The sequence below is a fragment of the Poecilia mexicana genome, unplaced genomic scaffold (assembly GCF_051168715.1).
Source record: "Poecilia mexicana isolate PSO_F unplaced genomic scaffold, ASM5116871v1 scaffold_5, whole genome shotgun sequence".
Classification (NCBI taxonomy): domain Eukaryota; kingdom Metazoa; phylum Chordata; class Actinopteri; order Cyprinodontiformes; family Poeciliidae; genus Poecilia; species Poecilia mexicana.
Window position 1 is genome coordinate 5212488 of NW_028263374.1, and position 21285 is coordinate 5233772.

Here is a 21285-nt window from a genome sequence, read left to right on the forward strand (position 1 = left end):
AGTGAAAGGAAAAAGTGCAGTTGGGAAAACCCCACAACCAAAAGGGCCAATTGCAACATTCAGAGGATTGTGGAGTAAAATTGAAAGGGAAGATTCATGAGTTATGTCTTCTGTGCCAGAGAAAAAATCAGCTAGTTGCTTATCCAAGATCAGGTGAAGGGATAGGAATGGCAGGGTTCATGAGGGAACCCCAGTGATCTCTCTTAAGGAGACATCCACCAGGTCATAATAGGAGCTCTCAAGGCGTTGTTGGGATACATAGTCCCTCCAAGTGACTCCTGGGTCTTCTCTTGTGTCCAATCCCAGTGGGACGTGTCTGGAAAACGTCCAAAGGGAATCGACCAGAGGGCTTCCTGATCAGATGTCCCAACCAGCTTAGCCGACTCCTTTCAATGCGGAGAAGCAGCAGCTCTACTTTGAACTTCTCATGGATGCCGTACCTTCTCAGCACCTGCCTGCTCTGCCAAAAGATACAAATGCTGGATTTAATTACCCCTGGTATCTTTGTGTTTGACCAGCCAGCAAACCCGCCTGAAGTAAAACTGAGAATTTATTGGGTTTAACCAACAAAGACTAGACCCAACAATGCAGATGATCTAAAGGCCACTATTAAAGCAACCTGGGCATTATTGTTTTAAAAATTGTGTTATTGGCATTATGTAGAGTTCCAACTTTCAGAGAAACTGAGTTTTGGAATCACATAAGCTGATTTATGCTAAAAATTAACAGGAATAAGTACAACTAAATACTCAGGTTCTTAAATATAAAAGAAAAAAAATCCACTTCAGCCACTTCAGGAAAGTGGCAGAAATAGGCTATGCTGTCATATTCAAATATGGATTCCAATGAGGATCAGTTGTCACGTTAAAAGCTCCTTTTGGAAATAACCTTTAAAAGCGTAAACATTTTTCACATTTCCAATAAAAATAATCAGATGTTTTCATTAGCTATAATGAAAGTGCAGAAAAACAATTACTAGAAATAAAGGCTTGAAAACATCATGATAGTGTAACATATGCAGATTAAAGATATGGTTCATATCTTTAATCTGCATTAAACAAATAGATGTGAATGAAACTGCGAGCTGCGACCTCCGACTTAAACACAAAGGCAATCAAACCCATTTAAAAATCGTCAGAACGTTTGTTAAAAACATCACAGAAGATGTGCGTAGAGATTAATAACAATGATAGTTTATTTACGTTCCAGATCTGTTTGCATTGCCTTTGACATTTTCCCTGCTTCTAAGACAGACAGTTACAGTACAGTAGCATACAATATCTGTATTTTTATTCAGAACACATTTTGAATGATGGCTTAAAAACAAAAAGAATCAATGAAGGAAAAAGAAAAACAGAGGAAAGAGAATGAGATAAAAATAAATTTACACATGTTCTAGGTAATATATTACACTTACACAAAATGCTATGTTGAGGAATCCACATTACAAGTTCCCAGTGAATCATACTTCAAAATGCTACAGCGACACAAATATAGAAGTAAAAATAAGGAGATGACGTAATAAACACGAGCCAAAAACAGAGCCTACCTTTAATGTGAGACAGAAATTAACTTCACAGTGTATAATAGGAAACTGATAATTTTTATAGACCTCTTTGAAACGTAATTTTACAGTGAATGTCTTCAAATCGCCACCCGTCTAAAAAACAGACAATTTTTCAACTTAATATGGCAGGACAAATGGAGAAAAACAAAGTCTGAGATGCAAAAAAATAAAAAGACCCCAAGCGAAAATGTGTTCGAAACACTATTGCAAAGAGTTCGTCGGTTCAAGTACACAACTGCAATCTGAATCTAAAGCTGTGTGTAAAGCACTGTGCACCGAGAGAGAGGGAGGGAGGGAGAGAGGGCAACCTTCAGCGGCAGTTCGGACAAAAGGCATTCACAAGGTTTAGAGTTGCATGAGAGCCACGTTAAGTGTGATCTGGTCCTAAGGATTTCCTTCTGGATTGTTTTTTTTTTTTCTCTTATTTTAACGAGGTTGCTCTTTGTGTTAAATCAAGCAAAGGATGCTTGCTTGCTTGCTTTTCCGTTTGTGGTCATATCGATATTTCTATGATTCCACCTTGGACGGCGGGAAGCTGAGCGAGGTCGGAACGTTTCCTCCCAGAGAGAGAGAGAGAGAGAGCCTCTTCCGCCGCTCCGCCGTAGCCACGCGAGTCGCCGCGAGGCGCTCTAACCCGCAGCGGACCTCTGGCGCCCTCATGTGGAGCTGTACAGGGAGATCTGCTGCACCTTGCCGAGCTGCGTCAGCAGCCGCTTCATGCGGTGTTTGAGCTGAGGGAGGCGCGCGAGAGGCTCTGGAGGCTCCAGCTCCCCGGTGTAGTCCAGCCAGCTTTCCAGCACTGAGGAGGAGAAAAGAAGAAGGTCAGAGGGTAATGGAGGCTTTTGATCGGCTCAAACGCAGCACAAATATATATATTTTCCCCCCCCCCTTTACCGTCCAACTCTCGTTCTATGAAGTCCATCCTATGAGAGACTTCGTCCTGGACAGCGTCGATGTGATCCAGCAGGTTGATTTGCCACTGTTGGTACTGGCCGTTATCTGCCAGGTCTCTCCCATCATCCTCTCTGCTCTCAGCGTGCAACCATGACACACCCATTAAAGCCTATGATCAAATAAAGACGAGGCATATTTAGTTTCAGTAAATATTTTCAAAATAGTGCAACATAAATTAATTCACTTTGCTTTTTACAAAGTTCTTTAGGTCATATCTAAAATGGCTCAGATACTCAAAGATCCAGTCTTCTAAAAATTCAGTGAATGCAACATGACGAGGTACTACCAGGCCACTGTAGCGACAACACTCTTCAATGTGGAAGTTGTTATTGAAAGTTTGCTATACTTAAAACAGGTTTCATACACTTTTTCCACAGTAAAATTCAAGCACTTTTCAGGAAACTTTTCCAGCAACACACTTTGGAGATAAAAATAAAACAAACTAGAGACAATTTCAATTCACTATTATATGTCATTATGTGTTTATTGCTACTAATAATGTTAGTAGTTTATTGCTACTTATTAGTTTACGTTAGAAGGAACAACGTAAACTAAAATGTAACAAAATTTGATATTTTGAAATGGAACTGCTGCCAACAATGCTAACCGCGCCATCAATAATATAATGTAGACGCTAACATTATTTACAAAAACTGATTCAGACATTTTAGATTGAAGTTTGAATAAATTTATTTTTCCAGATGCCTTTTTGTTATTGTAGAAATGTCAGTGATAAACTTGAAAGGACACATAACTTTTGGAAAAAAAATAATTAAAAATGAACTATAGATCACAAATGAACAGGCATGAATAGTTTTAGTCCAAATTTATGAGAAAAGTATATTAAAATCTGACTAAAATAAGTTCACCAAACTCAGATTCAGAACAGCACAGCATGCTGGGAGACATAGGCGCAACCTCTCACAGCTAAGCTAAGCTAGGTTAGTGGCATCAAGTACTTCACTCATTCTTTGGTTACCTAGCAACAACCTGTTGAGAAACTTGCGTAGCTACAGTGCCTCATAACTGCTTAAAAATATTTTTTTTAAAATCAACGGCGTGCAGTGAAATGTCTGGATATAAGAAGAACGGTCCCATCAGCAGCTTGGGAGTATTTCAGATATTTAAAACAAAAACAAAACCAATAATTATCAATAAACTAATGTGAAATGCTTATGTTGCGATACGTTTTTTAGTCATATCGATTTTTTTTTTCTTTACAGAAAGTAACTTTTGGAAGAGTTTTCCCTCATGGAAACCCCTTCAGGAACTAGCGCCATGGATCCGAACCTTGTTGCTGTTGCCCGTTGACTTGGGCCTGTCCATGTCCAGGAGGCTCCCGAAGCGCTGCTCCCGCTCCAGCAGCTCCTCCGTGCTCCTCATGCTGTCCTCCAGCTCGGAGCCCTGCCTGGTCTCCACCACCAGCCGCTGCTCCACGGCCGGGTAATACGTCCGCGGCTTCTGGTAGCAGTGTTCGCTGGTGATGTACGAGTCCTGGAAAGACGGGAAGGGGGAGGAAGAGCTGGAGGACGACGAGGCGGCGGAGGCTGCGGCCGTGGCGGCCCGGCTCAGCTTCTCTAGCGCATTGGACATCAGGATCTCCCCCCTGCTCATGTCCTCGTCGGGGGTGAGCGGGGACGGGGCCGTGTTGCTGCCGCGGCACGAGTCCGAGCCGAGCCGCAGCCGGTCGAAGTGCTTCCACGGCTGCTGCCATAGCCTGAGGTCGGGGTGAGTGCTGCTCCTGCAACGGTCCCACAATGAAGCTTCTAGAAAATACACGACGGCGCCGTTTAAAGCCTCGGACTCACTGTAAGACGCTCATCTTGAGCTGCAGTCCGTTGAGGATCTCCACCACATGGTGCACGTCCCCCAGCAGCTGGTGGGTGGTGGTGATCTTTTTGGCGTTCTGGTGGGAGTAGTTGTCCTCCAGGAAGGAGAGGCCGTACATGTGGCCGTTGGTCAGCCACTCGCGGTCGTACCAGTAGCGCAGACTCTGCCTCTGACCTAAGATGGAGAACAACGTTTCTTACAAACTGCTGAGTTCTTTTCCGGTCCCGAGTGGCATCTGATTTTAAACAGACTTCCCCAACTGTAGCTGCATTTCTGTTTACAGTAAAATTGCGCAGATTGAATCGATTACTCCGGTTTTGATAAAGCTAGTGCTTTTCCGTAGAAAGTTTTTGAGCGAGGATGAGGTGGTTATTCAGCTGCATCGAAACGCTTTTTTCACATCACGGGAGTGACGTGACCAGCCGGATGTTACTACTGATGGAAACGTCAAAGAAGACAACAGGAAGTCGTCTTCTTCGTGGTTTGTCTGGACAAAGTGCATCAATCAAACCATCAAGGATAACTACTTTTTGGACGAATTATCTTCTTACAAATATATTTGTCATCTGTTTCGTTATAAATAAACTGTTCTGCATTTATGTGTCTGATGCAAGCAGATCTGTTTCTTTCTAGCAGGTAACTGCGCGTCGGTCTCACCTGGCGGATCTCTGCAGATGTAGCAGGTGTATCTGTCCGGGACGTTGTCCTCCATCAGACCCATGCAGGTGCCGTGCTGCCAGCACAAACAATCCTCGCACTGATGAACGGGAGAAACGCGTTAGCTGAAAGCCGCGTGCTTTAACACGACCGAATCGTGTCGAGAAGCGAAGCAAAAACCAGCACAACCTGAATCATGAAGTCGTTCTCCTCTTCCACCTCGCAGATGCAGCGCACGATCTCCTGGTCGGTGGAGTCCAAAGCGCCGGAGTCGACGCTGAGGGGAGGCGTGGTGACGTCCAGGTCCATGTCGAAGTCGTCATCGCTCCAGCCGCAGCTGTCGGTGGACCAGTCGCTGATGCTGTCCTCGTCTGTAGGGGCAGGGAGAAGCACAACCGCTGGACTTCAAAAGGGGTTTTCCTTTGTCTATTCTGCCGTGTCAGGATGTAAAAGTAGCCAGAAGCTGCTCGGTAATTGGATGATTTAATGGGAATCTGCAGGTTAAACCATGAAGCAAGCCACTGCAGCAGAGAAAAGCTCAGGATTCAACCAACCATCAGTTTGATATTAGATATTAATGTCAGCGATGCACAGAGAAACCTGCTGGTCGGAAATAACCCTTTTCTGATCTCTGGCTCTACTAGGCTGGTGTGACAACACTCTTCAGAGTGGAAGTTGTTACAGTAGGAAGCAAATTTAGTACTGATTGGATTGAGTGGCGTTTAAAAATTCATTAACAGCCAGCAGAAATGTTGTAAAAAGCTATTAAAAACAAGCAAACAAAAAAAATATATCCTACTACAAATCAGGACATTTCGTGTTCATTCAAACCAAGCAACACGACAGTTTGGATAAGTGGATTAGTTCAGGGCCTTCCAGCCTCAGCCTCTGGGAAATGAGCCCTTTGCAAACTCACAATCTTACTAAACATGTAACACACATCAAATTTTACAATGTCTTTCCTCACTTTTATTCTCCATTTGATAATTATTACATTTGTTTAGCATAAACGACGACCAAGTTGCTACGCTAGCTTGAGCAGCAAAGCAGTTTGATGATTGTGACTGGAAGCCAATCAAAACGATGAGCATGGCAAATAATGTTTGAAAAAAAATATTTTAACTAATAAGTTATAAAGATTGAAAAGTATATTAGATGTCGTCACATCTGCATATTTTGTAAGTCTTTGCGAGTAACAGTACAGCAGTGAGCCACACTGTTGTTTTGTAGCCACATTTAGCTGCATTTAAGATGGAAAAAATAAAAATAAAAAAAATCAGAATTGGCAGTTTAGGCTTTAAGAAAAAAAAAAAAGTGATCGGCCAGGAGCACTGCTGTTTCTGCTTGAATGAAGCAAAATATAAGACAAACATACCTAACAGTTCCAGGTGGAACCATTTCTAATTAAACTTTTTGTTTTATAACACTTAACTGAATGTTGAAGCACTTCAGTCAAGTTCTGTCATTTTGTTTCAAATCTCCTATCATCTACATTATACCTAGTAAAGCTTGTTGCCAATATAACATGTTAAATGATGCTTAAAACGTCATTTCCAAATCATTTCTGCTCCACTTAAGTTGGATAAAACCCTGTTTCACAGCAACACTATTAACCCCATATATTTAAAGACATGTGTGACCTGTCAGAGCAGAAATTCTAGAAAAAAACATTTTGAATGACGTTAATTTCTCAAAGAAAAACTAGGCTTTAATTTGAATTAAAAAATGCTTCTATTGCTACTAGCGGTAAAACAAAATTGCCCCAAATCTCTGATGCGTCTCTGGTGCAATATTTGCATCTTGTACTACATTAGATATTATTTGCAAAGCTGGCAGCATGGCTGATTGAATCCCAAGCGAATAAAAGACGAGAAGAGGGAGCAGCTGTCAAACACACTTACTCAAACTGAAGCGTATACACACACACACACACACACACAGTTATAGATATACCCACCATCGACAAGTATCTGCTCTGTGTAGCTGTGTCCGGGCCTGCTGGGGTAGGCCTCAGGCTTGTGATTGTGTGAGAGGGGGAATTTGAGTGGCAAATTCAATTTGGAGTGAAGACCCAATACTGAGATGTCAATATTCTCCTCACTACCAGTGTTTTCTGTTAATACAGGGAGGGGTGGGGAGCAGATGTGAAACAAAAACGTCAGCTGTGGAAATGCTCAACAAAACGCCCATCAGCAGGCGACAAAATGTGGCACAAAAAAAAAACAAAAAACAAACATCGTTGGTAGATTACAGACTCAACAACAACAAGTTCTCACACAGTTGGTTAGAGGTAGGGCTGGGCGATAAATCCATTTTATCGATTAATTAAATATTTGGCTTAAGATTTCATTTTGGGAAAAAAAAAAAAAAAAGGAGGGAGGGGGGGTAAAAATTTGCACTTTTTTCAACCAACCAACTTATTGGGTTTCCATCTTTAAGGGTGATGTCAGCGCGCCCATGGCGGCCATCTTGATTAACGAGCGTATTTTACAGCTTCTACTTAACTGGACTTTAATTCAAGTCAACTCTGTGACAAAATGTAAGGGCCAGATTACACTTTCATTACAAGAATGAAGTTATAATATTACAAAAATACAGTTATATGAGTATAAAGTCCCATTTCCTGAATAAAGTCGTAGTATTGGGGGGAAGAAATGAAAAAATAGAACAAATTATCCCAGCTTTGTTTTATTAAAACAACTCTTTTGGAAGATGTTTTTCCCTGAATCATTGCCTCTTTTTTCTGCTAATATGACTGCATTCTCGAAATTAAACAAAAGATTCTTGAAGTCTGGCCCTAATACGTCATTGTACGACTCACAGAAGGGATGACTGAAATAACAGTTTTGAAAATGTTTTCTGTCGTTTGGGGAAAAAAAATTGAGCAAAGAAGACAATAGCAAGGGGAGAAAAAAAAAGTTAAAAAATCGGAAAGAACAGATTTTCTTTCTGCAAAATACAACTATCAAATAATTTTTAAAAATGGGGATTTTATTTTTCAGCCATATCGCCCAGTTACAGTTAGAGGGAGGCAGCCTGTACATACATCCCAAACACAGTATAGGTTTGGAACATAGAGATGAATGTATGAGTCCAGCCAATTAAATCACAAAAAAGCCCATGAACTATAAAAAGAAATTATCTGACACATCCTGGTAGTCATGTTGGAGAGACAAAGCAGCCAGAAATGTTCCACTTCTCCCACACACCAGCTCAGTCACCGCACCAAGAGGAGTGAATGGAGCGCTTTGTGCTTTTAGCAGGCCAGCCGTCACAGCAAGCGCGCATGCAGAGCAGCAGATGATTGACCTCGCCCAGCTCTGGGGACCTGCTTCTTACCAGACTTGGCCTTCTTTTTCTTCTTCTTCTTCTTTAGCTTAATGCGGAGGAAGTCCTTCTGTTTGGGTTTCTCTTTGGGCTTCCCTAAGGATCATGAAATAAACATTAAAGGCCATGTGAACACAGAGACTTTCAGAAAGATTGGACCTCTGGTGCAAAAAAGATGAAAAAGAAATTAATCTTTTATTGGAAGAGCATAATTTAGCTGTGATAAAAGAACAAAAAAAAGACACATATTGGGATCTCTAACAATTCTAACTTAACTCCAAGTGTATTATTTTTGCCATTAATGTTTTGCTTAAATAAAGCTATGGCTTCTAAATCAAAATCTATTTAAAAATGTTACATGCAACACAAAGATATTTTGCAAGCTTTCTGGTTTTCTTCTGTTGTCATGGGACAACCCTAACCCTAACCCCTTGGTGAACCCAAATGTGCTTTTAATGACTCCGTTATCATAACTTGGCTAAATACAGAAAGTGTTTTGAAATGAAAACCGGCCTGGATTCTGTTTTTATTGCCAAGAACAGAAGAAATACTTGTTCAGTTCCCTTTGTTAAATCAAAGGTACTGGCTGCCTTTGATTTAACAAGGAAAGTGAGCAAAAATCATCTGAAGTTTCTACATGTCAACCCCAATAGTGGAAGATAAACAAGTAACATCATAAATGATTTAAGGCAAAGAAAACATACTTTACATGAGGAAAAAAAAATCAGGGAATAAAGATTAATATCCAACTACATTTAATCCGGTTTTCACTAAATAAAACACTGCATCACGCTCACCAATGTCAAAGCAAATCTTGTCAGTGTCCTTGTCCTGCAGCTGGCAGAGGTTCCTGTCCAGCTGGTTCTCCTTACTCTTCTCCCTCAGCAGCGCCCTCTGCTGGTGGCTGTGGGTGCTGACTGCAGGAGGGGCCGATGTGCGCCTGCCTGCAGCCTTAATGTCACCACGTGGAGCTGCAGCAGCTCCAACTGAGTCTGTAATGGAAAGAACTGGAATGAGTTCATGTACTGAGCAATTAAAGGATGTCACGACTCAGAAATGGCGAGTCTTATGGATGCATTACGACTGTTCATTCAAACATTGTCTTCATAATTTCAAGGAACCCAAGTAAGGATCCAAGTTACTGATTAATGAGTTAATCTAAAGTTGATTGATCTTATTGATACATTAATGATTAATTGATAAGGTCATTTCCCTAAAAACCTAAGGAAAATGGCCTTAGGTTTTCTCTTTGATTAAGACGACAACATTTTTTCAAAATATCAACAGTAATACTACAAATATTAAGAAAATTGCATTAGTATTTTTTGTCAGCAGTGTTACATACCAACATACTGGATTGTCGTTTTCTCACATTAGACTTTTACATATTTTTATTAGTTTTAAAAAAATAGAACATAAACATAAACCTGTTGATGAAAGATGAAAAGAATAAGATGTGAAACACTTAATGAACAGAGAGAGGTTTGTGCTTATAGGCATCAAGTTCCCCTCCCCTTCACATTACAATTCTTCATCATGTTCTCGCAGTGATATTTTTGACTGAAAAGTTGACAGCGCTATTAAGGCGATAACTTAAGGAGCTTATGGAGTGTTTATAATACAAAACAATCGTTTTAAGAGCATTTCACATCCCACACCGGACTCTATTTGGACCGTTTTTCTTTCCTTTTCCGGTATTCCCTGCCATCTTTAATTTCTGTATCAGCTGTGTCCGCTTATGGATGACCAGCGGCGCCCTCTGCTGGATGGTGGCCAAACTACACCACTAAAAGGAGGTCTCAACGGACTTTATAAGTTGGTCAATGTGAACAAATTTTAACCTAATAAACCATCAATCTGTGATTAACTGTCAGTAACCCTAAACCTGAGTGAAACTGGACAGGAACTCACGCATAGAGGCAGAAATGGTGCGGCGTCTCTTGGAGCTGTCCAGACCAGGAGCAGCAGCGGGCTGCTTGTCAGACGCCCTGGTCTGGACGCTCCTGGTGGGGCTGTGCGGTCCCTCCGCAGGCAGCTCTTCACCGTGGTAATATTTCATGTGATAATGCAGCAGCTTTGCTTTACGGAATGACTTGGTGCAGCCTGGAGCGCCACACTTGAAGGGATTGTGGTCGAGGTTGATGGACAGAACGGGAGGAGGCTGGTTTTTGATGACTCGGTACACTAAATAAATAAAATGAGAACAAAATGGTTTTTTTTGGAGTTTTTTAAAGCAGATAAAAAACAACATACATAAGGACCATTTCACATAGACTTACATGGCTCTCGGCTGAATCTGTTGGGATTGTGGAAGCCCTGCTTCCGTACCGCTGAAAATATAATCAAAGAAAAATCCACCTTTTGAATAAATCGAATCATTTATTTTTTATTATATTCATTTTATTGCTGCTGTCGAGCCAAACGCTTACGTTTCACAAGCTGAGGAGGCGGTGCGTCTGCTGCAGGCTGCGCGCTCTCTGATTGGACGTTTGGCTTCTGCTCCGCATCGCCGCTGGATTCGGCTGTCGTCGTAGTGACAGAGTCCCGCTCCGTCTGCGCCGACAACTCGCTCTGCATCTCTGCGTATGGCTTGGGTGGCTCCGTGTATGGCTTTGTTACGCTCTGCTCCGACTCCTCCTCCTCCTTCTTCACATCTCCGTTCACGCGGCGCTCTCCCTCCGTCTCCTCCTCGTCTTTTTCCACCTTCACGCCGTTCGTGAGTCCGGTTCCCTTCTCGGCGTCGGCAGGGTCGTTCGGCTCGGAGGTCTCCGACTCCTGTTTGGTAGTGGCGTGCTCGGCCTCGCAGACGCCGTTCAGTTTGGGGTTTTTGTCGTTCACCGCGCCCTGCTCCTGCTCTTCATCGTCGCTGTTGCTGTCCTCGTCCTGGTCCGAAGTGCTGCGCCGGGCGCGCTTGTTTTTGGGACAGCCGTTCTCCTGTGGCCTCCTCTCTCTGCGGTTCGGGGCCCTTCGCACCGCGTTCTTGTCTGAGGACCGAGATCTGCCCCCAGCTCCACCTCTCTATCAGAACAATTTAAAATAAATAAAATAAATAAGTCCAGGGAATCGGCCAGAAGAAGCCACAGATATCACCTGGACAGATTGTTACCTCTTTAATATAAGGCTTTACATGCATCCCCTTCACCGTCTGGATGACGCCGTCGTAGAACTTCACAGTGTAGGATGCTGAAGGTGAAAACACAGAAACTGAAGCAAACTATATTTTACACAATCTGGACACAAACAGCTCCATATCGTGTCTCACAAAAACTCCTTGATTTTTACTTCCTCGTGTTACGACTACAACATTCTGTGCATTTACTTGTGATTTTATCAAACAGAAGAGCACAGAGTAGCACATAACTGTGATGTTAAAGGAAATAGATTATTTCCTATAATTTTGCAACATTCAATTCACCAGAGTCTGTAATTATCCAAATCACATTTTTGCTGAATTTACAGCTGAAATGGATTTCGATTATGCAACTAAGAGAAATAACTTGATTTTTAAAAATAGGATACAGCAATAAATGCCAGATTTGAGCCATTTTTCTGTTTTTTTTTTTTTTTTTTGTTCATGGAATAATTCCATTTAATTTCCACAGCAGAATGACACTAAAAGTACCAGTCACTTTTGGATCTATTTTTTATGAGGCTGGAAACTGTGCAAATATCAAGAAACTGTAGCTATCATCTTTTTGAAATCGCTTTATTTTTTTCTTTTATATTAAAACCTAAACAAAAGAATAAAAAAAAGTAAATATTTATCAAAAATAAAAAACTGTCTTTTTTGAGGCTCTAAGTCTGTTTTATTTAGCTGGAAGCTTCTCTTTCCCATCAGAAAAAAACATGTCAACAGCATGATGCTGCCCCCACCATGTTTCAAAGGGGAGATGTTGTGTTCAGGGTGATGTTTACAGTCAGATTAAATGACATAATTGGACTCTTATCTAAAAGAAGAGTGACTTCCAAAGGGAATTAGTTTATCTCTGGAGTGCCAAGGTAAACTGTGCTGAATACAAATGGATGTCACACTTTTTCCAGTCTATTACATCCCAATAAATCCATTCCAGTTTATTGCAACATGAGAAAATATGAATTACTTAAGAGGTCCAAACACTGTATATACATCTGGAGAAGCTGAAGCTACTCACCATCTTTATTGACTGAAATGACCTTGGCTGGGTAGAAACGGCAGTCGGACCAGCTGGCCAGAACCTTGTCATTTACATGAAAGCCCTGGAGGAAAGAACACAGTGATCTGAGTGACTTCTACTGGCGAGCCAGTGTTTTCTAAAAGCCAACAGAGAGCAGCACTGTTTTCTATAGCTTCGCTGAAACTAGCATTTAGGAGGCGTAAACAAAACAAAGGTGGTGTGTGTTACGCCGTCTTACAGGTGAGCTGTCGTCGTGCAGGCCCTGCCGTCTCAGCTGAATTCTCTCCACGGGTCTCAGGTACGGACTGGTCCAGTCAAACCATTCATCGTAGCGGTGGCTCCACTGGCGGTAATGAATCAGTACTTTCTCATCGTCGTAGTCAATCTTCTCTATGTTGGCAGCATACCTTCAAAAATAAAAGAAAAAAAATTAATAATGCATGATTAGGGAATCATGCTGGGGCTCAAATCCCAATTTGTGTTGCGTTTAATATTTCCTACAGCCATCGAAATGCAACATAATGTGATCTTAGAGGGAAAGAAATTGATTTCCCTTGTAACGATTTCAGTGAGGTGAATCTGATGGGGGTTTGGGGAAAAAAAGCGAGCAGTTTACTGGCACAGGAAAAATGAAGAAATAAAAAATCTAAGATGTTTTTCCCAACCATAGCCAGTCAAAAAAAAAAAAAAAAAAGGAAAATATGCTACAAGAGGCTGAATGTGAGAAAATGAGGGAAGTGAAAGAATGAGGGGAGGAATGAGCGAGGCCATGACTCACCAGTTTTTGAGGCTGTCTCTGGCCTCGAGCTGAGCTCCCACCTCAAATGTTATCCCTCTTCTGTTAGGGGGCGTCTTACTCATACTGCCCACATCAAGGCTCCCTTCCTGCACAAACACACACACGTACACACATTAACCGACAACATACCAATGCAAAGCTACTCTCGTATAACCTTGGGTGTACAGAGACAACACAAAGCCGTCAAGGTCTCTGCAGGCGCTCGGCTCCACAGTCGGTCTACAGATTGTGGAAAAAACTCGGCTCTGTGAACAGTGGCAGGTTTGACGCCGAGCAGGGGAAGTGAGACCAGCAACTTAACAGCAGAACAACGCTGCTGGAAAACACCGGAGAGCAGATTCCCTCTGCAAAAACACACAAGTCATACGTTACGCGGGCACCAACTAGAGAGACGCACCATCTCAGCCGCAGATCAAAATGTAAAGTTACCCTTGATCAACTCTCACCTGAGATTTTCAGATCAAACACTAAATCAGATTTTTTTTTCTTATCAATAATAAAAACTTCCGCCATTTTCTCATTTGCTGCATAGAAACACAACAAGCAGCAACGTAACTAAGATCCTGCTCAGAGGATTCAGACGTCAGGGTGTAGCAGAGTTTGAAGCCTTTTCTTTATAGTATTTTAATAAGATGCTTGATAAACTCCAGCTGTTTGAAGCACAAATTAAAGCCATGCACTGCTGCTGCACACCACCAGTCAGCTGGCTGAAAGCAGACCACTACACTGACTGTGATTAGTATTCAGATTTGGCAAAAAAAAAAAAAAAACACCCACAAAAATACAACTGAAACAAGCAGTTAGGTAACCGGCTAATTGCTAATTAAATTATTAGTATTTTGTTCTGCGAGAGCTCAACAGGCACACACACAAAAAAACATCTTTAGCAGGTGCTTAATCTACATTTTTCTCTCCCACACTCTCTCTCTCTCTCTCTCTCTCTCTCTCTCTCTCTCTCTCTCTCTCTCTATATATATATATATATATAAAGTCAAAACAATAAATTGCTGGATATTATTGGAAATGTTATCATTAGATTGCCACACTGACCAGAAAATAAATCAGATCAAGGTTACGGACACACGTTTTGATACACAGCTGAGGGTACTCTTGTCATTTCTTCCATTGCTGTCAGATTAAATTGCAATACTTCTATCAAATAACCTGTAGGAGGATTTTTTTATGCGTTACATTCCTTCTAACAAGAGAATAGGTACAAATCAGAATAGCAGGTCAAACCTCAATGAGAAGTGGAGACTGGCTTCAGCCTGGAAATCCCTGAATCTAGTCGCTCTACTATGAACAGGGTGATGAAAACTGGACTAGTGAGGTGAGCCATGCCCCTGAAATGATGGTGAATATGTCCAGCGACGAGATATTCAAATGAGCATGTGTGACATTTGAAGAAAAACCCAACAATAAAAGAAAAAAAACAACCTACTATACCAGAGAAATATTCACTCCCCATTTCTGGAGAAGACATAAAACGACTAAAGACGGACCATTTTACGGACCATTTTGACCGCCCGCTCCATTAAAAGCCAGCAGGAAGCAATCATGCGCCAAGCTGATTCCCGCATCGATTTCACCGCACGCTCCGTTAAATCCCACTCTGATTGTTTCACATGTACACGTTTCTAATGCTGTCGGCTTCGGTTTAAAGAAAGGCCTAAATGAAAGGAGATTCATTCAGTCGCTAAAGGGAGGAGGGCGAAAAAAAGGCAACCGCATCATCCCTCCTCCGCTAACAGAGCTTCTTTTGTTAAACATAAAAAAGCACGGCGGACACGCTGACATACCGGCGCCCTTTTACTAATAAGCAACGATAAACATTTTTAAAAAACGCCGGCAGCATCTTACTTCTCTCCCGCGTTCAGCCGCCTGATGAGGTTCGCCATAGTGGAGGTGTTAGCTGGCTTTCATCAATGCAACACACTGCAACCTACAAACCGGATATCTCCACACTCCCCGGCCCACGTGTTTTCTGCTCAGCCGATTTCGCCGAACAGACACAATAGGAGACAAAGACTGCCGTGATCATCCTCGTGTGGCAGCTAAAATTCAGAGCACGACGTCAAAAAAGCATGGATAGTGATCCAGCCTGTGGAATACAATATTTAAAAATTGACCCGTTTGTTTTTATGGCCTGTAGAGAGCCAAAGATGACAAGACAGGCAGGCAGGGACGGAGGAAGCCGGGGTTAAGATGCCAAAACTGGGTCAGAGGCTCCGATTATTGGAGGTTTAAAAGGTGAGAGCTTAGCATACATGTTGTGTAAACATCAATTTACATATTAGTTAAGATTTAAGCAGGGGAAAGGTTACTTGGTGCGAACACAGTCTTTATACGAAAGAACTACATACGTGGACAGGTTTCAGCTTTCATTTAAACTGATACAACGCGAACACGTGCTTAATTTCCAGGTAAGCCATTGTTGACCACTTCCACCGCTGCTGGCACTTTATTGTCCGGTGTTTTATAACCACAGGGCGCAGCAAGAGACAAACCAGCTGTACGTCAGTGATTTAGAGAAACGTGATTGGTCGAGTCGGTGTAGCGTGGGCGGGTGCTCGCTGTAGCTCGCTGGCGATTGGACGCGCAGTTGTCAGTCACAGGGTGGGCTCTCCGTGGCCTCGCGCTAAGGCCTACCTCCTCGTACTTTTCCAACCGCGAACGAGCGGCGTGGAAATGCAAAACAGTAAACTTCTCTAACTGGGACACCGCACTCATATCTACGACTGCTCAGTCAGTAACAAGAAACGTACGCCAAAATATAGAAGGGTGAACTCATAAATAAGGAGCAAACAAATGTACTTAGAGGACATTCAATTATTTACTTCGTCACGTTTGTTTTGAACTCTCCAAGCCGACATGCGGCATCATACCAAGTGTGTGATGCAGCCACAAACAGGGCCTCATTTACGGCGGTATAAACTCGGAGATGCGCCATACTAAGAGGATTTAAGCCTCTTACCTGTTCTCCAGTCACTATGTGTCAGGTTGAGCGAAAAATGTAGCCTGCAATCCCTTGACTGCGCAGATACAGCCGCCTCCGCCTGTCTGCTCCAAACCACGCAGTTGAATTTCTCTCGCTTGCATTTACCACCGGCGCGGGTAGTGTAAAAGCACAGTGCGCATGCGTGAACCACAAACTGAACTCTTGGTAATTTAATTATTTAGATAGATACGGTTGTTCCTTTATTTGGAAAATAAACAAGCTTAATATTCACAAACAAGGAAACTCTGAAGTCAAAATGCCATCTCCATATGCAGTGTCGGCCAAATATTGTATGAGCCCGAAGCAGAAGTAGAGTTGGGGCCAAATCAAATAATTTATTCAAATAAAAGTCGTAGATAAATTGTGGAATCGTGGTTCTAGACTATGTCTGTAATTTGTATGGGGAGTTCAGCATTTAAGAAAAGACTCGGTTAAAGTAGGAAGTCAGTACAAATAGTTTCTTACTGATTAATATGCCGTTACATTTGATATCACAATGAAATTTACCTCGAAACCATCAGAAATTATTTTAAATTAGCAACAGTAAATGACTGCTAACTGTAAAACGTGTTACATTTTTTATGCTACAACTTAAATCCTAAAGAAATTTACATTTTGAAATATATGTTTGAAAAATGCTAACGCTAGTTTTAATATTTTCCTCAATGAGAGAACATGCTCTCGTGCCCCCCCTGCTGGCCTGTGAACATAACAGCAACGCACTGCCATGAAGCAGAAACATAATCACTGAGTTTTTTTTTTTAAATAAATTTTTTCTACTTTGAAATATATTTTAACTCTCTAGAATTGTGGAGAAAACAAGAGGAATATTTTTATAGTCCTTTATTTTTGAAAATGCTCTGTAATTTCAGTTTTCTCTGAAGAAAGTCGACATTGGTTCAAATTAAAGCAGCGAGTGAATGACTGTTCAGATAATTTACATCAAATAGGTTCAGGAAGTTGAATAGTTGAATTCAGAAATTCTGAGAAGTAAATTAACAAAGCTGGTTGTTCTGGAAGGAAATGGCAATCATTTAACTTTTCTTTTTCCCTTCACTGACTAGAATAGAGAAAATGGATCCTTACTCAATTAATCCATTAAATTCTGTCAGGATGTATTAATAATGCATGGCCTTCTAATGGAACAGCTCCCATGCTGCAGGAAGTGGTTTCATGTAGAAAATGACTCATGGGGCTGATGTGGAAAGACATTAAAGTAGAACAATTAAAGCCTAAAAGTCAAGGTTGCTGCAGGCAATTCATTGATAACATGTGGTGCATTCACTGTGCCTCTGAAACAGGAACTAGGATTTCAGAATGACGTCACATCCAACTTCATGTTCCGATCCATAAAAGAGACCGCAAGCATTTTTGAGACACACAGTTCTGCCAGAAACCTTTGTGGATGAATAATCTGGTCTCTAAAGTTCATCCAGATGGACAGCACTCAAGTTAGAGAAACATCTGAACAGAGGTCATCTTTTGGGCTATTGTGAACCTGTTATAGTTAAACGTTACATAAAAATGCTATAAATGTTTAAAAACACATTTTTTCTTTGTCATGAACTTTTTTTAAAACAGTCATGGTTTAAAAACTTATAGGGAGAGGAAAAAGAGAATAATACTGTCTGGATACACTGTACACGCAGTCGCCATGTTGGATTTTGATCATCATGGTTGATGAGGAATTTCTTCCCAAATTTTGTGTTGCATCTTCACGGAAACATTCCAGTTGTTTTTTAAACTTATGTGAAAGTTTTTCTGACTTGCCCCAGTTGCAAGTGAGAAAAACCAGTGCTAAGCTAATTACTATTAGCAATACGAACTAATAATACAGTTCTCAGCTATTATTCTATTGCTATGATCGTAGTTCAAAATTTCAACCAAAACATTAAAACTTTATTTTATTTTGAGATAATTTTCAGCTAATTTGTTTTATTCAATCTGCTGGGACTTTTTTGGAGTTTATTATAGTTGAATTAAAAATATAAATTTTCTCTCTCTCATTGCCCCAATTTATCTTAGCATGACCACAATCCACTTTATCAACAAATGAACAAACTTTTATTTATAGTCAGTCATTACAGAGAAGAAAGTCTGCAAACACACATATGCCGAAAGTGGTTTGAATCGGTTTTTGTTAAAATAGCAAGCAGTTACAGCAGGAAAACGAGCTGTCAATCACAGCCTCTCACTTACGCTTTTTTTATTGCTCTTTACAGTGAAACCGAACCCTCTTCCATCCCCACAAACCATCCCACCCCATAACCCAGTTAATTAGAATATACTTCTGGAAGGTTAGTACAAATTTCCACACAGAATTTATTTACAAACAGCTCAGTTTACATTTTTAAGAGAGTTCACTGACACTTCATTTTTCTCTGCAGGTGTTTTTAACTGAATTTCAGTCAGCGATATTCATCCAACACCCATTTTTTCCCCCGTAGGACCTGAGCTAAAAAAAAGAAAAAGAAAAAAAGAACAATTCCAACTGAAAGACTGACAAATAAAATACTTATTGCATAAACGGGCTTTGTGAGAGGTTCCATTTTGGGAAAAAAAATAAATTCTCTTTAGTTCTTGCTAAATGAAATGATCCCAAAAGCAGCCGTCAGTACAACCAACAAGAAGAGCTGAGGCAAACCTATCAATAAGACATGATTACAAGAGTTCTTTTAATTGACTTTCGGGTTACACAATAAAAAAACAAACAAAGGTGTCTTCTGTTCACACTGATAAATCACACATTAATAAAACCTGAAAGCTGGGGGGAAAAAAGTTTGAACTGCTTAAATTATTTTTTCTTTTTTACAAATGAAGAATTTCGATCTTGAATCTCGATTCAGTCCCACCTTGCTCGACCAAGCTGTAACAGTAGTAGTAGCCCTATAGTTACAAATAAAGCGTTGACCTGTTTTCACATGCTGCGGTTAAACAAATAGAAATCTGAACTGAAGCGTCTTTCTGGAAATGGACCAAAGAAACAAAACAAAACAAAAAAACCAAGCATTCACACACATGTTCTAAGAGCTGTAAAACATCACCTCAAGTTTCCAGTGTGACCTAAACAGAGACAGTGTTGATTTTTTTATTTATTTATTTTTCTCCACTGGTTCGTCAATGTGTGACCGATATGTGCGCTCTGGGCGTTCCAGTGTCTACACCACGCCCTCGATGAACCCCGTGTCCAGGTGGACGATGAGCATCCGCAGGAAGGACATCTCTTTGCGCGTGTTCTCGAAGATTATGCGCGGGTCGTCCGAGTGGCACCGGAGACAGTTGGGGGCCATCACCATGGCCAGGTTGTTGACGTCCATCTTGGTTATGGCGACGTTGGACGGCTGGGCGAATACCTGGAGATGAAGCAGGTGTGAGAAGGAAGGAAAGACAAAGGCGCACTGTGTGGATGAGCCTTAATCTGCACTCTGTTCATGAGAAACTGGGCTGAAAAACTCCACCCAACAATTTGTGATTTTTATTTACTGAAGACGGTAAAAAAAAAAAAATCATACATTATGTTCCTTCAACTTCACAATTAGTGAATTGTATCACATAACTCCATATTTTCCAGACTCAAATTTCTACATTTTCCCCCCTCAGCATTTTCTAGAACATTCTGAGCACTTGAATAAAAATTATTAAACCTAAACTTACTTTAATCATAGTCATGCGTAATTATGTGAAGGTTCCACAAAAGCCGAGCCAAGCCAACTTTATCTATAGGGACTTTTAAACAGTTTGGGGGTTTTAAAAGTGGCAGTAACAGGAAGTAAAAGTCAAAATTTGCTTCCAAGTGAGATAGGGTCATTTCAAAGGTTTTATGGCATTTGGACCAACTTGGACTCATCCTGATTCAAAGGCAGTACTTGGACTAAATGCAGATTCTTTCACTACAGTTTTTCCACTTTGGTGCATTTGTTTTTTTTTTTTTCTTTCTTTTCTTTAAAAAATGTGGCTTTAGTGCTTTATTTGGCCTTTCGACCTATTTTAAGGAACCACAAGTCCAGTTTAAGTTGAATTTAAGGTAGTTTGGAGAGCAAACATTAAGTATGAGAGGTCATTTTTTGGTGGAAATAGTATGCATTCAGACAGCAGATGTGTATTGAGTGTATTTTTATGCAGATTTTTGAATTGTGTTAAAAATGGTCCTCAGTTTTACTTTTTTTTTTGCTCACTTGAGGTGGAATTTTTGCTTTTCAAAAAAAAAAAAAAAAAAAATTAATGCGCTAAAGATGGAAACACATTTGCTGGATAAATTCTGAGATAACCAACTTTCCACTCCAGTCTGGGTGGAGGAGCGTCTACTGGGAGTGGCCGGCCAGAGACACTCTTGGTAGCTGTGCAACGGTAGCGTCTACTGGTGGGCCCGTGCCATACCAGAGGCATGAAGGCCGATGGAGGAGAGGACTCTCAAATTCTCTGAAGTGTGGGGTCCATGCTAGTTTGCAGCCTCTACATCTGGATTGTTACATCCATAACATCAACATCCATAACATCCTGAATGCATGATCAACATAATGCATTCAGGTTGAGTCGCTTCAAATTAGTGGATGGGGATGCGCCCGATTCACTTTTTTTTACATTTTTTTTTTGCAAAATGTTATAAGTTTGCTCAATAACATAGCCGGTAAGTCAACATCAAACTAGAGAGGCACCGATCCAATATAAATTATCTATCAGTCTACATACTGGGGTGGGGGGAATAATGTACTCGATCAATAAAGGCAAATCTATTTAGTGTAATTCTATGCTGTGTGCTCGGAGTGACGTCACCCTTTATTATTAATTTTACATTATATTCACAATTCCTACCTGTACTTTCTGAGCCATTTGCAGTTTATTTTTTTATACGTTAAACCAAGGTTGAACCAATTGTTTGTCAATTTCAGTTTATTGTTTACTTTGGCTGTCCTACTCCTAGTTGCACTGACAAAACGAATTAAAGTTGTGTTGATTTTACATGTTTGACCAAGCTTGTGAAGCCATTGATGTATTTAAG

General features: G+C 41.0%; 2 protein-coding genes across 8 annotated transcripts in view; both read right to left on the reverse strand.

Moving 5' to 3' along the window:
- Positions 1–1171: 1171 nt before the first annotated feature.
- phf20a (PHD finger protein 20, a) lies at positions 1172–16417 on the reverse strand. 4 transcript variants are annotated; one of them, XM_015011423.2, is made up of 17 exons: positions 16263–16417; positions 13268–13374; positions 12728–12896; positions 12487–12571; positions 11442–11518; positions 10765–11353; positions 10615–10665; positions 10247–10519; positions 9133–9327; positions 8348–8431; positions 6966–7121; positions 5198–5379; positions 5009–5108; positions 4330–4525; positions 3812–4262; positions 2462–2630; positions 1172–2366 (listed from the first exon to the last, which is right to left on the reverse strand). In XM_015011423.2, exons 2-17 carry the CDS (start codon positions 13348–13350, stop codon positions 2224–2226), a joined length of 3003 nt encoding a protein of 1000 aa, XP_014866909.2. In that variant the 5' UTR covers positions 13351–13374; positions 16263–16417; the 3' UTR covers positions 1172–2223. The 4 variants fall into 4 exon arrangements, with proteins under 4 accessions (XP_014866909.2, XP_014866911.2, XP_014866910.2 ...); XM_015011425.2 differs by lacking the exon at positions 16263–16417 and adding an exon at positions 15652–15751; XM_015011424.2 differs by lacking the exon at positions 16263–16417 and adding an exon at positions 15149–15348.
- A 1910-nt stretch (positions 16418–18327) lies between these two features.
- The window catches only part of arhgap46a (Rho GTPase activating protein 46a), a 44647-nt gene continuing 41689 nt past the window's right edge, over positions 18328–21285 (reverse strand). For all 4 annotated transcript variants that reach the window (XM_088005391.1, XM_088005392.1, XM_088005394.1 and 1 more), the window contains one exon: positions 18328–19639. In XM_088005391.1, the coding sequence (XP_087861517.1) occupies positions 19445–19639 (195 nt within the window). In that variant the 3' untranslated portion in view covers positions 18328–19444. The remainder of the gene's footprint in view (positions 19640–21285) is intronic.